The sequence below is a fragment of the Schistocerca nitens genome, chromosome 2, assembly GCF_023898315.1.
Source record: "Schistocerca nitens isolate TAMUIC-IGC-003100 chromosome 2, iqSchNite1.1, whole genome shotgun sequence".
Lineage (NCBI taxonomy): Eukaryota > Metazoa > Arthropoda > Insecta > Orthoptera > Acrididae > Schistocerca > Schistocerca nitens.
This window is the reverse complement of record NC_064615.1, coordinates 140,419,151-140,437,435: the sequence shown is the minus strand read 5'-3', so window position 1 is coordinate 140,437,435 and position 18,285 is coordinate 140,419,151. Positions and strand designations below refer to the sequence as shown.

Sequence of the window (18,285 nt, the reverse complement as noted above, 5' to 3'; positions counted from 1 at the left end):
ATTGGAAATATACAAAGTAGATCCTAAATTGATACAGTTCCTAAACATAGTAATGAAAAATTGGAAAACCACACTTAATATCCAAACAAATTCAAATCACATCACATCACAGCCAATACAGATTAAGCGTGGAATATACCAAGGAGACTCATTAAGTCCTTTCTGGTTCTGCCTTGCTCTGAACCCACTATCCAACATGCTAAATAATACAAATTATGGATACAATATTACTGGAACATACCCACACAAAATCACACATTTGCTATACATGGATGATCTAAAACTACTGGCAGCAACAAATCAACAACTCAACCAATTACTAAAGATAACAGAAGGATTCAGCAATGATATAAGTATGGCTTTTGGAACAGACAAATGTAAGAAAAATAGCATAGTCAAGGGAAAACACACTAAACAAGAAGATTACATATTGGATAACCACAGCGACTGCATAGAAGCGATGGAAAAAACGGATGCCTATAAATATCTAGGATACAGACAAAAAATAGGAATAGATAATACAAATATTAAAGAAGAACTAAAAGAAAAATATAGACAAAGACTAACAAAAATACTGAAAACAGAATTGACAGCAAGAAACAAGACAAAAGCTATAAATACTTATGCCATACCAATATTGACCTACTCATTTGGAGTAGTGAAATGGAGTAACACAGACCTAGAAGCACTCAATACACTGACACGATCACAATGCCACAAATATAGAATACATCACATACATTCAGCAACAGAAAGATTCACATTAAGCAGAAAGGAAGGAGGAAGGGGATTTATCGACATAAAAAACCTACATTATGGACAGGTAGACAATTTAAGAAAATTCTTTCTAGAACGAGCAGAAACTAGCAAAATACACAAGGCAATCACTCATATAAATACATCGCCTACACCACTGCAATTTCATAACCACCTCTACAACCCTTTAGATCACATAACATCAACAGATACGAAGAAAGTAAATTGGAAAAAGAAAACACTACACGGCAAGCACCCGTATCATCTAACACAGCCACACATCGATCAAGACGCATCCAACACATGGCTAAGAAAAGGCAATATATACAGTGAGACAGAAGGATTCATGATTGCGATACAGGATCAAACAATAAACACCAGGTATTACAGCAAGCATATTATTAAAGATCCCAATACCACAACAGATAAATGCAGACTTTGTAAACAACAAATAGAAACAGTAGATCACATCACAAGCAGATGTACAATACTAGCAAATACAGAATACCCCAGAAGACATGAGAATGTCGCAAAAATAATACATCAACAGCTTGCCTTACAACATAAACTTTTAAAACAACACGTTCCTACATACAAGTATGCACCACAAAATGTACTGGAGGATGATGAATACAAATTATACTGGAACAGAACCATTATAACAGATAAAACAACGCCACATAACAAACCTGACATCATACTCACCAATAAAAAGAAGAAATTAACACAACTAATCGAAATATCCATACCCAATACAACAAATATACAAAAGAAAACAGGAGAAAAAATTGAAAAATACATCCAACTGGCTGAGGAAGTCAAAGACATGTGGCATCAGGATAAAGTTGACATCATACCAATTATACTATCAACTACAGGAGTCATACCACAAAATATCCACCAGTACATCAATGCAATACAGCTACATCCCAACATATATATACAACTACAGAAATCCGTAATTATTGATACATGTTCAACTACCCGAAAGTTCCTAAATGCAATATAACACATACCGTACAGTTAATAGGAAGTGACGCTTGATCAAGGTCCGCGTCACTTTCCATTTTTAACCAGACTTGACGTCTGAGAAAGTAAAGAAATAATAATAATAATTCCATGGGGAAACGAGCATGGGGTAGGTTCTGCCACTCACCCTTGCCCCACATGAAATATATGAACCCTATAAAAAGGGGAGAATCCACTGAGGTGGCAAATTTAGTTTCAGAGGGGAAGCTAAGAGGGAAGATTGTCAAAATTCTTGTATACACCGGAACTCAGAATAGAGTTCTTTATGTTTATAATAATGACAAGCTAGTGCTAAAATCAACACGCCACATTATAGGTGGACTTGGAGACAAAATAATTATACCTGCAGGCACTTGTACAGCAGACCTGCACATTGAAGGGAAAAATTATGTCTTTGACATGGAAGTAGAGAGGAAATGCAGATGGGATTTTGATATCATCCTGGGAATGACTTCCTAACACACTATCAGGCTTTGATAGCTAGGACGCGCACTGTTCAGTTCAGTGATACACACCACTGTCCAGACAATGACCTGTAAAGGGAGGCCTACCTCACAAGCTCCCACTGAATCGCGAAAATGGGCATTGAAAACTATCGCACATGTAACAATTGGCTCTGGAATGGAAAAAGTTCTCTGGATTGAAGTCAAGACTGGGTTTCACTGAGATCAGACTGTCTGGTTGAACAACTTGCCCAGAATGACTTTCTCAACAGGCTGCAAATCCACATTAAGAGAGATCTAAGTAGATGTGAAGTAAAAGGGGACCAGTTTCAAACACCATTGTGTGTTGATAATTTTGGTCAGTGGGATGTATAAATTCCATATGGCACAATACTAGCCAGTGGCAAAGAACCTATGCAAATAGAAGTTTCAAACCAGAAACAGCGTCAAGAGAAAAGACATAAGCAGTTATCTGTGAGAAAGGTTTGTACATTAGCACTTTCATTAAGAAATCGGTTGAAAGAGACATTGACACATTTGCCAGTCAGAGCAAAATCTCTTGTATCGTTTCAGAGGAATATGCGGGGCTATTCAAGGAAAGGCAATATTTGCCAGCAACTGACCTCATACAACACGAAATTCCCACAGGAGACGCTACAACAATAGTGCAGAAGCTGTATTGTTTACCCCATCAATTACAACCTGTTGTTAAAGATCCAGTTCAACAGCAATTGGCTGCAGGGATAATTCCGCCCTCTGCAAGCCCTTGGGCCAGCACAATTGTAATTGTGTCAAAAAAATCAATCAATGGGGAGAAAAACTATCATCTGTGTGTCAATATGAGGGCAGTAAACCAGGTTACCACACTGGATACTTATCCTCTGCCACGTATCGACGAGACCTTAGATAAGTCAGGAAATTGCAAATACTTTACCACCCTGGACATGCATTCTGGATACATCAGATTCTGATTGCACCACAAGATAGACCTAAAATTGCTTTTGTGGTCCCATCTGCATGGTATGAATTCTTACGGATGCCTTTTGGTTTAAGGAATGTGCCTGCCACTTTTCGAAGATTTGTTGACTTGTTATTGAGAGGTTTACAGCCTACTATGTTTCTTGTGTGTCTCAACATCATAATTTTTGCAAAAACAATGGAAGAGCATGCTGAAAGATTAAGAAATATATTCAAAATATCCACGGGTGTACTGCCGGTCTACAGTGTCCAACGGGCACAATATTTCGGCGATCATACATGTCGCCATCATCAGGAGAACTGACGGACTGAGCTCCTGTGAACATGCCGGCACGGAGATCCGTACGCTATGGCTGCTCAGGGAGAACTGGGTTCGGTCGCGGAGGCGGCCGATTTAAATGCCCTCTGCCCGCGGCGCACTCACTCTGCGGTCCGCGCCCCGCGCCACGGTTGCGCGGTGGAACAAATTGCAGCAGCGTCTGAGATGAAGTCGGTGTGATGGCTCTGTCCGCCGTGGTCATCACAACTATACGTTTGCTCGATTTACTCTTGATTAACCCAATCGCTGGTTTCCAAGCCTTGGTAAGATTATAGCCACAGTCACGGTTTATGAGGTCGTCATTGGTGTGAATTTCGATGGCCTCTCTAACAACGCTGTCCCAGTATCTCGACGTCTGTACCAGAATCCTCGTGCGTTCATACTCCATAGTGCGATTTTCCGACAAACAATGTTCAGCGACCGCTGACTTGCTCGGATACATCAGTTGAGTGTGCCTCTGGTGTTCACGGCATCGATCCTCGACGGTACGCATCGTCTGACCAATATACGACTTGCCACATTGACACGGAATCTGGTACACGCCGGCCTTCCTCAAACCGAGGTCATCTTTGGCGCTCCCCACCAGTGCACGAGTTTTATTCGGAGGACAAAACACAAAACACAGTTCCGACCCGGTGTTTCTTCAAAATGCCGGCGATTTTCCCCGAGAGTGTGCCTGTATATGGAATAAACGCAGTGCCTACCTCCTCCCTCGTGATTTCATCAACCTCCACAGGTTGTGCTGTAGTGGTTGGGCGGAGAGCACATTGAATCTGCCACTCTGAGTACCCATTTTTTCGAAATACAGTTCTCAGATGTTCCAATTCCTGGGGTAGACTTTCTGCGTCAGAGATAGTGCGCGCCCTATGTACTAGAGTTTTAAGCACCCCATTCCTCTGTGAAGGGTGGTGGCAGCTGTCTGCGTGCAAATACAGATCAGTGTGCGTTGTTTTCCGCTACACCCCATGACCTAGGGTGCCGTCAGCCCTCCTCTTGACCAAGACATCAAGGAAAGGTAATTTACCCTCCGTTTCAGTCTCCACAGTGAATTTGATGTTGGGGTGTATGGAGTTTAGATGTGTAAGGAAGTCAAGGAGTTTATCCATACCATGTGCCCAGATCACGAACGTGTCGTCCACGTAACAGAAAAAGCAAGTAGGTTTCCATTTGGATGACGACAGGGCTTCCTCCTCGAAGTTCTCCATGTACAAATTCACTACCAGCGGTGAGCGTGGGCTACCCATGGCGACTCCCTCCGTTTGTTCGTAGTATTCTCCATTAAAAAGAAAATATGTGGAAGTCAAGACATGCCTAAAAAGTTCAGTGGTCTTCTCGTCAAACTTCTGACTAATCAAATTCTAGTGACTCTCGCAAGGGTACCCTCGTGAACAAGGAAACGACGTCAAAACTCACGATATCTGACTCATCCAACCTGAAGTTATCAAGGCATTTAACAACATCCACGGAATTACGGATGTGATGAGGGCATTTACCCACATAAGGACTTAATATTCCTGTCAGGTATTTGGCCAACAAATATGTAGGTGCCCTGATGTTGCTGACAATGGGGCGTAATTGTACCCCCTCTTTGTGAAACTTCGGGAGTCCATATAGTCTAGGCGGTAACGGACCTTGGGGTAACAATTTCTTAGCGCCACTCTCCGGTAAATCTGCGTCCTTGAGAAGCGACCTCGTCTTGTTCTCCACCTTCTTTGTAGGGTCAACGCTGATCTTCCGGTAGGAATCGTCATTTAGCAGGCTCTGCATCATATCAGTGTAGTCCTTATGGGAGACAACAACTGTAGCATTGCCTTTGTCAGCCGGTAAGTCAACAATTTCAGAGCGCTCCCTCAGATCACGAATGGCCACCCTCTCTGTAGTGGTGATATTTGACTTCGTCGGCTTGGATTTCGTCAACGTATGCCAAGTTTCACGACATATTTCCTCAGCTGATTTATAGTTCAGGTGGAGTTAAGCCAGATCACAGGCTAACTGAAGCAGTGGACAATTTTCCAACCCCAAGAAAGGTCAAAGAATTACAATCTTTCCTAGGTTCAGCCAACTGTTATAAGCATTTTGTGCAGGATTATGCTACAATAGCAAAGCTATTAACCAACTTACTAAAAAAAAAAAGATGCAGTATTTGAATGAATAGACAGATGTGAAGCAGCAATGAGGAAAATTAAAGAAATTTTAACTAGTCCACATTTACTAATATATCAAGATTTTGAAAAACCTTTTATTCTTTCAAAGGTCGCATCAAGTTACGCTGTCAGAGCTGTTTTAAGTCAGCAACATAATGGTGAGGAAAGACCAATTGGGCACACTGCCAGACAAATGAATTCAGCATAAATTAATTACAGTACTACTGAGAAGGAGTTGCTAGCTCTCATGTTTGGAGTAAATTACTTTAAGTTTTACTTGTATGGATGTCAGTTCACTGTGGTCACAGACCACACTGGTTTAGTATGGATGTTAAGTTTAAAAGGCCCCAGTAGTCACTTGACTAGATGGGCATTAAAACTGTTAGAATATGATTACACAGTTCGCCATAAGCCTGTCCGCCTGCACAGCAATGCTGACAGCCTAAGCAGAAAGGTTAAGAGTTGCAGAAACAGATGATGATTCCACAGAAGAACTGAAAGAATCACAAGAGAGAGATGTAGAATGCTACCAGTATGCATCATTATGTGATTTTGTTATAGAAGATGGTATACCACAAGACCCCGATGGGCAATAAAGTAGTAATAACTAAAGAATTGCAACGACGAATAACAGCACAAGGTCATGACAGTTTACAGGCCTGCCATAATGGGGAAGTGACGCCACAGTGTCGTGAGGTTTGAATGCACGCCGGCTTCACCACCACTTCTAGCACCAAGCAGCGGCCATCGCTTTGACATAGTACGGCACTCAGCTGTCCAGCCAAGAGGCCGTGTGTTGTTTGACCTGCACACATGTGTTTTGGTACTAACCAGAGTATACAGGAAGATTAATTCCATTCATAAAACACTTTTTATTATCCCAAATGGGCAAAAAATTATTAAAATGTAAAGTAAAAACACAAACTCTCTGCCCCTGCTCCTATTGCAAATTTTATGATCAATTTTTTAAAATGGGAATTCAACTCTCCATTAGTTCTAAGACAGTTTTTTAAATAAAAAACACTAAATGTCAGTTGCCTTCCATGTACATCAAAAGAAAAACTTATTGTCTTAATTGGTCGTTAAGATGTATTAGTTTCAACCATTGTAACAATCACAGACCTGTGACTGGCTCTCATGGAAGGAGAAGGAATTGTACACGGTAATGGGTAATAATAGTAAAAATGTGTCTTTTTCACTTTAGGTCACTCCAGACGGATGCTGGAAGTGGCCAGTGATTTTTGCTGACAGCATAATCAAACAGTAATCAAGCTATAACACTTGTTTTGTATTTACATTTGTCATACAGTATAATCCTACTCAGAATTGATGTTTTCCTGCCGTTTACAAAATTTTTTTATCACTTCCAGCAAATTTACTATGTTCACAATGTTAATCTGCACCCAGTTTTGTCTGAACATATTTATAATTTTCACAGTCTATGCTTTAGGAAGCAATTATGGCCAAGAAAAAACTGATGTAAACTAACATAAAATGATGCTGGTATGGCATTGGCCTTCAAGTAGTGTTTAAAGACATCATATTGGTAAGTTTCTTGTCACCAGAGCACTCTACTCCACATATCTGAATTGACAAAAGTGAGAACAAATCATGGTTTTTCACCTGCTGCTGCCCAATGCTGGCATGGAGGCTGTTAGGAGTAACCAGGTTTGTTTGAATAAAGGTATTGTGACCAATCACAACCATTTTCAAACTGTTTCTACTGTGCAAGCACAAATTCTTAATTGTTGTGATCATCATGACCCTTCATGTTACTCGAATGCATATTTCAAGTGTTTCACTGTTTGGCCACTTATAGCGTTAGTTGTCATCTTTGCTCTCTTTGCATTGCTCAAATGTTTCTGGTTTAATAACGAAACACTGAACCAGTTACGTACTTTTTCGTTCTGAGCAAGAGAATTTATTCTGGTTGTCAACTGCAAATATGTATGCAAATATTTTTTTGTTTTGTTCAACAAACCAACAATGTGAGTGGTGCTTTGCACATCTGTGGTCCTCTGCATAATGGAGGTGGCACATAATTGTATAATCTCAAAAAAATGACTACACAGTGCAAGAGAGATGGAATGACACACATGCAAACATCATTACAAAATACTTATGTAATTATTTGTGCCTGACAAAAAGAATGAATTCTCAAAATGTGTCATGCTAGGCATCAAAAACTTCAATTATGATGAAAGAAAATAAGTCAAATGTTTCTGCTTCCCAGTAGTTACCGGTTTCAGTTACATGAATAGCTATAAGTTTTATAAAATTCAGATAACCTTTATTAGATAAAAACCAAGTCCCTGATAAGTATATTGATGTGTATTATGTATATATATCAAATATATTATGAAAATGCAAGGGGAGGGGGAAAGTTCCCACATTTTAAGCCATTATTTTAAAGTCCCTTGAAAAGTGTAAAGGTGGGCTTCATTGCATTACAATTTTTGTTTGTTTGATGAATATGAATATTTGATTTACCACTGTCTGAGAACGTCATATTTGATTTTGATGTTTCCAAAAGATTAAGTATGTCAAGAGACCCTTAATTCAAGAAAGTCTTAAAACTGAATTATCGTAACTTCCAGATTCAATTAAGTGAAAATTTTCAGAAGTCTAGAAGACACTGTACAATGACATGTTAATATACATAATTATAATAACAATAGAAATTACAAAAAATGAAAATTCCAGCCGAAGACATTGGAGTTGGCAGGTGTGTGTGTGCGCGTGTGTGTGTGCGCGTGTGTGTGTGTCTGTCTGTCTCTCATCTGATGAAGGCTGTGGCCAAAAGCTTTATGTAAGTGTCTTTTAATTGTGCCTGTCTGCAACTGGACATGTCTTTTTTACAGTGAGTATTCATCTGTCTTTTCCTACATAGTATATACAATTATAAGGTATTCCAAAATGGAAGCAAAGTAAAACAGCAAACTCCTACCTTCCCACCGCAGCAGATAACTGTGACCAATCTCGACGAACAATGTCAAGACCTTTATGTTCCTGTTGCTCCAATAATTCACCATTTGGTAAGCGGGTTAGTGTAACAGCTGCATACTTTTTCTTTTTCAGAAGCAGGAGGTACTTGAATACACCATCCACATCCAATTCAATAAGCTTATACAGCTTGTTTATTTCTTGTTTGATCTGAATTAAAAACACAATTTTTAAAAAAAGTTATTCATTATGTCAAAAGATAAATTCAACAGAGAAAACTATCAGAATTAACAGCCGGCCACAACTTACCTTCAGGAGGCGAAAGTCTCAATATTACCACTAAAAATGCTTTATCAAGGAACTTATACATTCCTTTTTCAGAGAAGAAAGAGAAATTGGACACAGACAGTTGGAAATGAAAAGGCACTCTTTTTTTTTTATTTGGGGTGGGTTTGGGGGGTGGAGCTTGTCACTTCAGAGGACAAGGGGAGGAAAGGATGAAGATAAAAGACATTAGAGAGAGGAGGAGTTCAAAGATCGTATACTGGTAAGCATTGTGCCAGTTGGCGTTTTGAGACGGCAGAAGGGAAAGGTGAAAATTAAAAGAAGGATTAATAAGGAAGAAGAATAGCAAGTGCAAGGAATAAGAACATAAAAAAAGAAGAAGAGAGAGGGGAAGATCACGAAGGAGTGAGAGATGGAGGGAGTACAAATTAAAATAATAACAACTAATTGAGTAGATAATGAACTTCTACCATTGAAAAAAGGGAGTGCTAATGAATAACAAGTGCAGGAGATGAAAAGATGTGTTGAAGACCTAGCCCCCATTGTGAGAGTTTCCAAAAGAATGTGGCACAAAGATTTCTTGAGTCATTCTGTATGGCATACAGCATAGATTTACAAGTGGTGGGACGACTAAGTGAATGGGTGGGTGCATAGGGTAAGTTACAGCAGAAATGGTTACAGGTGTAGGAACATTTAAATAGGAGTAATGGTTTGGAAATGTCCTAGTGCACTACGGGCAACACTGAGTGGTGGGGGCTAGGGTATAAGGGAGATAATCTCATTACAGGGCTTATTTGAGAAATTAACATAAGTGAAATAATATCAGAGTGGTTTCTGTGGAGAAGTACCACTAATATATGGTTTCTGAAGAGGGGTTGGCGTGGATTTCAAAAGAGGGAACAATTTGGGTGATTGTTCTGGCCTTGTAACATTAGTCCACGTGATCACGATGTTGGTACTACTACTAGCTCAAAGCAAAGGAAAACTACAGACGTTATACTCTCTGAGATCATGCAGCTCTTTTGTAAGATTTAACACTGCAAAATACTTTGGAGGTACAGTAGTTACCCATTCAGATCTCCCCAGTCTGGGACTTGGTGAAGATGATACTGTCTCCAGGAGAAACAAATCCGGCATTCTGTGGACTGGAGCATGGTGTATTAGATCCTTAATTGGGTATGTACTTTATAGAATTCGGGGACATAAATGGATAGACTGAAGCTGGATATGGTGAGAATTAGCAAAGTACTGTGGCAGAGATTTCTGGTCAGGTGAGTAAAGGGTCATCAGCACAAAATAAGATAGCGGTAATGCAGGAGTAGTTCAAAAAATGAATAAGGAATTAGGAATGCCAGCAAACTGCTATAAACAGCACAGTGAATACATTGTCACAGCCAAAATAGAAACAAGTACAAAAAAACATCACATTAGTACAAGTAAAGATGCCTACTTTACACATGGTGGAGATAACGGGGAAAAATGTACGATGAGATAAAAGATATCATCAGTACATTAGGGAAGATGAAAATTTAATAGTGACGGGGACTGATATGAATGAAAGACTGCTAGCACCCAACTTCCGGGAGACAATCTGGGTAACAATGACTCTACACCTCACCTCAGAAGACACAATGAAAAAAGGTAAACCTATGTTCATAGTAGTTAAAGATTTAGAGAAACATTTTTACAATGTAGACTGTAGTAATCTCTTAGAAATTCTTCATGTATCAGAGATAAACAGAATTGAAGGTCATGAAAGTTAAGGAGTAGTTGAGAACGAAGTGAGACAGGATTCTAGCCTATCCCCAATGTTATCCAATCTGTTTATTGAGAACCCAGCAAAGGAAACCATGGAGAAATTTGGACATGGAAACAAACTTCAGGGAGAAGAAATAAAAACTCACAGATTTGTCGACAATGCTATAATTCTGTCATGGATGGCAAAGGGCTTGGAAGAGCGGTTGAACGGAATGGAACAAGTCTTAAAAAGAGTCTATAAAATCAACAACAAAAATAGAACAAGGGTAATGGAATGTAGCTGAATTATATCAGGTGATGCTGAAGGAATTAGATCAGGAAATGAGAGATTAAATGTAGTAGATGAGTTTCGCTAATTGCCAGCAAAAACCTGATGATGGTCGAAGTAGAGAGGATATAAAATGTAGACAGGCAATAGCAAGAAATGTGCTTCAGAAAAAGAGAACTTCAGTAATATTTAACATAAATTTAAGTGCTAGAAAGTCTTTTCGGATTGTATTTGTCTGGAGTGTAGCCCCATACAGAAGTGAAACCCGGGTGGCAAACAGTGCAAGCAAGATAACAGAAACTTTGGAAATGTGGTGCTTGAAAATTAGGTGGGTAGGTAATGAACAGGTAATTGATTAAACTGGACAGATACAAAGTTTATTGCATAAGTTGTCTAAACGAAGAGATTGGTTGATAAGACACATCTTGAGCCATCAGGGTACAGTCAGTTTGTTAATGGAGGGAAGTGTGGGAGGCTAAAAATTGCAGAGGGGGAGCGAGGCCTGAGCACAGTAAGCAAGTTCAAATTTATGTAGAGTGATGTAGTTATAAAGAGATGAGTGATAAGTGATAAATGGGTATGGAGAACTGCATCCAACCTATCTTTAGACTGAAGACCACAATGCCACCTCCTAACAATTGATATATCAGACCATATACACAGAAGCTTAAAACTCTCACCACTTTCTTTTCATTACAAGATAAAACAGGTGACAGATCAATTGGTAAAATGGTTGCTCCTATGTTATCATGATGTGAAACAGAACATTTTATGCCACAAGTTCAGTACACCAAGTATCACTTCCCCTTTCTGGGGTAGTGGTAAAATTACTTTTTCTTGTCCCCTTTGATAAGGATGAGGAACATAATGTCATGGACACTAGCCTCAAGGGTGCAGGCAACTGTTTTTTAAATCAAGCTCTTTTTCCAAACACTCAACTTCCAACTGTATCAGCATGGGCCGGCTGCAAGAGGCTGCCTGTAGGAAGCGTGCACAAGGCATGGTCTCTGCCAAGCCATCTACTGGCGACTCGTGCCTATACATGCGCAGAGCAGCACTGACTCACTCTCACCACGATCTTTTTGTTTGTTCCGCTCACATCAGTTGTTCTGCTTATCGCTTATGTTGACCTTCTGTACGATTCTTTGTCCTTTTACATTTGGAGTCACGAGAGGCTTATTTCCATTATTGTTCAGAGGTTTATGAATAAAGCATTATTTGTGTTACTTGGATTGGTTTCGTGTGTTACACAACTGGTGATGGGGATGGAATGGTTTCCGAATCTGCAGTCTTTAAGTGTGGTTTCATCAGTTTTAGTCATTTTGGACGCCATGCTAACAGCTCTAATTAAACAGCTTACTTCAGCAGTGACCACTTTGTCGATTTCCATTAACAAACAGGGTACAATTCCACTGGTCCATCCATCCATTTCTCTCTGTGTGATGATTCAGCTGACGATTGGTAAGCTCATGAAAAAAGACTCTGATAGCATTTTTTGGCTTTCAGTGTGAAAGACTTGTATTTGAGGTAAGTCTTATTCCTCTCCTGACTTCCACCTAAGGGGTATCAATTACTGCGTCGGTTTGACCCTTTACAAGAACCAGCCCCTCTTACTTCTGATTACACGTGCCGTTTATTGTCTAACTACCATCGCAAACAAATGCATGTCATAGTAGCACGAGTTGAACTCTATTGGTGCCCAAGAAAGCAAACCAGTCAACAGGGCCTGGGCTGCTGAACGTCACAGTCTTAGCCGTTATTGCCAGTTCATTACTAATGCCCTTAATTATTCTCATACAGACTGTAAGACGCACGACGCAATTGTCTGTTTAGCTCTGGACGAGCAACTGTATCAGAAGGCTTTACTCTGTGAAAACCCCTGTAGGCAGAAGTTTTGCAAATAGCACAATCTTCGGAAGTTTCTTGGGCAACAGGTGACCAAACTGAGGCGTGGGGCGTGCCCACTAGGACAACAGATAGCTTGCAGGAGAGAACAGCAATGGTGGCAGTAAACATGTGGGCCCAGCACCGAGCAGACCGAGGCCAGTCTAAAGAGCCGCGACCACCATAGCTTCAGCGTCAGCATTCTCTTTTCCTGTCTTGTTCTGTCTGTTTTGTCCAGCACAAAAGTTTGGCAAGCTGTAAGCACTGGGCTACTTGTAATGCTTGCCAGAAGAAAGGCCACATCACCTCCATGTATCATTTACCAAAGGTTGCTCAGGATATGGACATGGATGTAAACTGTGTGGCTCCCAAGTTGTATATCAAGTTAGGTGTTTTTCCTCAAGTACCTTGGCTACAAGTCAACAGATGTGCAGCAGTGACATTACTGAAATCTGAAACCTACACGAGTTTACGCAAGCCACTGTTCATACTAGACATGTGGAATCTAGTGTCAGTTATAGCAAACAGAATACTGTGCTGTAGGGACATTTTACAGCATCTGCCTCCTAAAAGTCATTGGTTTGCTTCATTACATTTTTGGTGGTTGCTGATGCCAGTGTTGAGAACTTGTTTGGGATGGACGCATTTCAGGCATTTGAATTTTTTATCACCAATGCAGTTTGCCTTGTCTCCAATCATGAATTGAATTCTTAACTGAAAACACTGTGAGAGAAATTTTCTAACTTGTTTTCAGAATGTATTGGGCATGCTATGAATTTTTCTGCTCACATTTCTTTGAAATACACTGCTCAGCCTCATTTTTATCACATGTGCCTTATTCCTGTCATCCTGAAACATCATTTGAAAACAGAATTGGACAGACTTCAATCTATAATGATGACGCAATCTGTTATGGTTAGTGAATGGTTGTTTTTCTGGTTGTAGTTTGGAAGCCGTTGGGAAAAATTTACTTCTCTGATGACTCCAGTACTACTATCAATGGGCAACAGAGTGTGGATACGTATCCTCTCCCACGCCAGGAAAACTTACGTGAAAATACTGAGGAGCCAGTACTTTTCTAAAATTGATTTGTCTTATGTGTATCTGCAAGTTCCTGTGAACAAAGAATCTCGGCGAGTTCTAGTTTTGAATACTCCTTTTGGTCTCGATCGATATTTGTGCCCTCCTTTTGGTATGCCTAGCACCCCTGCTATTTTCCAATGGAGTCCACAGGCTTACAGTTTTTTCAACCTTCTGTTGTTTATTTGGGGTTCGAGTTCCCGTGGGACGGTGTTCGCCCTCTGCCAGACCACATCTCCACTGTTATGTCTATCACTTGTCCCTTGTCCATGAAGGAGCTTCAGATCTTCCTAGGGAAGGTAGCCACTACCAAAAATTCTTGCTGGGAGCAGCCACATTGGCCTATCTATGTACCTTTCTCCTGTAGCATGGCTTGCAAGTGTGCTTTTCAAATGCTGAAACCCAAACTACTCTCAGCCCCTTGTTTAGCTATGTTCTATCCAGACCAGCACATAGTTTTGGTGACTGACTCCTCACACTACAGCCCTGACGCAGTCCTAGAACATCAATATGCCGACGGCTCTGAAAGAATTGTTGCTTTCGCCTCTAAATCTTCCATTCCACCCCAGAAGCATTACTCTTAGGTGGAAAAAGAGGCTGCTTTTTGGCCAGGGATTGATGGCGAAATTGTCCATTTTGTCACAACTTGTGCGCAGTATGCCTGACAACAGGCAGCTGCCAGGATGTCTGCCCCCTGGCCCACTCCACATCAACCACAGGAACACATTCACATAGACCTTGAGGCATCTTGAATTCCTTTTGGCTCTTATTTGTGGATGCATTTTCTCGGTTTTCTTACAGTCACTGGTGTGCATTGATGTCAGCTGAGGTCACAATTCGTATGTTTTTGAGATATTTTTTTTCTATTGAAGGGTTGCCTTGTATTTTAAGTTTCCGATAATGGGCCCCAGTTCCTTCCTCACACCTTTCAATTGTATTGTTCCCGTCAAGGCATTTGTCATGTTACGACTCTCCCATTCCACCCGCAATAAAATGACGAGGTGGAACTACTTGTGTGCATGTTCATGTCCCAAATGAAGAAGTTTGCTGTGGATTCTTCACCAGACGATGCCCTTCTCCTTCTCCATTTTCTGAGCACCTATCAATTCAAGCACATGAGGAAGGGGAGCCCAGCTGAGTTGCTTCATGTCCAGCAGCCACGTGCACTTCTCCAACTTCTGTGGCCTGCGTTGCACCTGCGGCGGTCAGGTTCGTCCAACCACTTCATGTCGGCATTGCCAGTGTGAGCATGAAGGTTTGGTCACCGGCTCAAGTGGATAGTGGCCACTGCTGTCCACTACCACAGACACCATCTTTATGATGTCCGTACAGCTGATGAGCTGGTGACAGGCCACTTTGATCAGTTGCATCCCCCACTCCTACCGGAAGCTACTGATTTGCGTGTGTGGCCCACGTCGCCGCAGTCCACCCCGCCACCCTCCGCCTCAAGCCCATCGTCACCTGCTCTAGAGATATCTCTGTCCCACTGGCTGCCTCCTCCACGTGCAGCACTCTAAGAGTTCCAGCTTCAAAGCACCGGGTGCCTGTCCGTCTCCAGCACTGGGTACGTTGCCACAGCCAGCTGTTCTCGTCAGCCTCGCCTTTACCACCTGTGGGTCCAGTCCCATCTCCTCCACAATGGGACCTGCCTGCCAATGACAACACGGAGATGACAATGGCATCCTTCTCCCCAATGCTGTCGTTGGGCCTTGCATAGTGCCACAGCACTCGGGTGTGCCCACATCTTGACATGTTTCGACTCTACACTCTGTTGTCCGCCACTGTTGGCACCAGCTGCCACCACTCTGGATCTGATGGATGTGTGTCTCGTCAGGCTATCGGCGTCTATTCCATTGGCTGGGCGAACTGTTTGCACGTGGGAGAGGGGTGCTGTATCCTGATACTAGTGCAGGTGACTGCACTGAAGGTAGTGTCGCCACACTAGTGTACTTAAATCAACTGCTAACAGGTTCAGTGCGGGCCGGCCACTAGAGGCCACCTGTAGGAGACATGCACATGACATTGTCTCCACCATGCCGTCTGCCAACAACTTGCACCTATATACACACACACATAGAGCAGTGCTGACTCGCACTCACTATGTTCTTTTAGTTGGCACCACTCACATCAGTTGTTCTGTGCATCGCTTATGTTGCACCTTTTATATGATTCTTTGTCTTGATGTGTGTGGAGTCACAGGAGGCTTACTTCCTTTATTGTTCAGAGGTTTATGAATAAAGCCATATTGTGTTACTTGAATCGGTTTTGTTTATTACTTGGTTACTACAATTTTCTTTTTTCCACAATATACACTAATTGGGGAATTTTTGATCCCTGAAATATCTTCCCAGTCAACATCAGCATCAATCTGTTTATGAGTAAATCTTCAAACTGTGCAGTAGACACAGACACAGGGTTCACAATTGTGCTAGTCAAGCATGCCTGAAAAATGACTTAAGAGCACCAACCTCTTATAGGAATTTAAAAAGAGAGAGAGAGAGAGAGAGAGAGAGAGAGAGAGAGAGAGAGAGAGAGAATGTCGATTCAAAGCACCTTCAGCCACTTAAATTTCCAGTTATTATTTTATTGAGCAACCCATTTCAGCACTACATTTCGCCATCTGCAGGCCTCCTGACAGCTGTGTAGGAAGAGTCCCACCTCTGGTCCAGTCAAAATAGGGGCCAGGATTCAGTGACCGGTACCCGCAGATTTTTCGACAAAGCAATACCTTCGATAATCACTTGGCTGGCAAAATATGATAGATGGGATCACTGTCAAAAATCTCTGCATACCAATCACAGAATGTTACCCCTATTCTGACTGGACCAGAGTTGGGGTTCCTCCTGCACGACGGTCAGGGGGCCTGAAGATGGTGAAGTGTAGTGTTGAAATGGGTTGCTCAATAAAATAACAACTGGAAATTTAAAGGGCTGAAGGAGTTTTGATTCAACATATAGAACAGCTGAGATCCCGCAACCGCCTGTCTATGACTTCAGAGTCTCATAAGATTGTCATTATTCCTTCTAGACTCCCATTTAGATTCACTCAAAATTATGCATACGATAAATCTGTAAATATTCACTTTGATAAAAAGGTAATGCAGATATACAAAGAAGGAAGTTCACTAAGTCCACTTCAGTAAATAACTTTCCTTCAGTTGCTTTAAGTATCATCAAGTAGCTAAACACCCAACAAAGGATTAAAAAGTGAAGCCAAAGAAGGATTAAAAGTGCCAATGTAGTACACCTGGAATTATTAAACATGTAATCTGAGAAATTTTCAATTTCTTGTAAAGTGCTGACTAATAAACGTGTCTGTAATATGGGTGGTCTGATTAAACATTATCAGAAAAACAGAGTTTTGACTTGGTAGTTCTTTAGTCATTTGAATCTGATACACACAGTTTCTAACAACAATAGCCTCCAAGTTTTATTCTGTAGAAATCTATACATTTAAGAGCTAAAAATAAACAACCAACGTATTAATTTCTTACCAGGGAACCACCTCTCAAAGGTACCGTATTTACTCGAATCTAAGCCGCACTTTTTTTCCGGTTTTTGTAATCCAAAAAACCGCCTGCGGCTTAGAATCGAGTGCAAAGCAAGCGGGAGTTCTGAAAAATGTTGGTGGGTGCCGCCACAACTAACTTCTGCCGTCGAATATATGTAGCGCCACACAGGCATGCTTTGTAGGCACAAAGATAAATACTGGCACCAAAATCTCTGCGTCATAAATAAATTTTAAAAAAAAGTGGAAGACAAGCCTTTTTCCTCCGCCTAGAGTTTCGACCAATGCATTTTGGTACATTATCCAACGAAGTAAATACAAATTCTGTATTGTTGATCTTCGAATGTAGCAGCATTTCAATGTACTACGAAAATCCGACTGGCAAGACTGTTTGGGATGTTTGTCAATATGGCCAACTCTATGTTCTGAATTTTTTCCTACCTGTGAGAAGAGATGGTTGCTAATAGGAGCTTTTATGAATTGTGAATCACATGTAGTATTCTCTTCGCCATAAGATTAATACGAATATAAACATTTTGCCATGTATTGTTTCGTGTTTGCTACTATCTCATTTAAATCCTGTCTGCCTAATAAACTACAAAACTAGAGTGAGACAACAGCAAACGCGGAAGAATACACATATCATGTCATGTTTATATTCGTATTATTCTTATGCCTGATAGTGATACAGTCAGAAATGAAGCACGGCAACTGACTAGATTTTTAAATCTAAGATGACTCTAATTTCTGTGCAGAAAGTAATGAACTAAAGAGGCGCCTGCAAAGATTTTGGAACAGAGAAAAATTTTCGCTAAAATTTCGTTCAGAACATCATCCATCATACGCAGTCTGTTATTTGGTTCTTGTTGATCATTATCAAAGAAAGCAGTA

The 18,285-nt window shown here is 40.9% G+C and overlaps 1 protein-coding gene across 2 annotated transcripts in view; it reads right to left on the bottom strand.

Annotated features, from left to right (window-relative positions):
* The window catches only part of LOC126235841 (DNA polymerase alpha catalytic subunit), a 330,143-nt gene that overhangs the window by 129,687 nt on the left and 182,171 nt on the right, over positions 1-18,285 (bottom strand). For both annotated transcript variants that reach the window (XM_049944704.1, XM_049944705.1), the window contains one exon: positions 8,617-8,822. In XM_049944704.1, the coding sequence (XP_049800661.1) occupies positions 8,617-8,822 (206 nt within the window). The remainder of the gene's footprint in view (positions 1-8,616; positions 8,823-18,285) is intronic.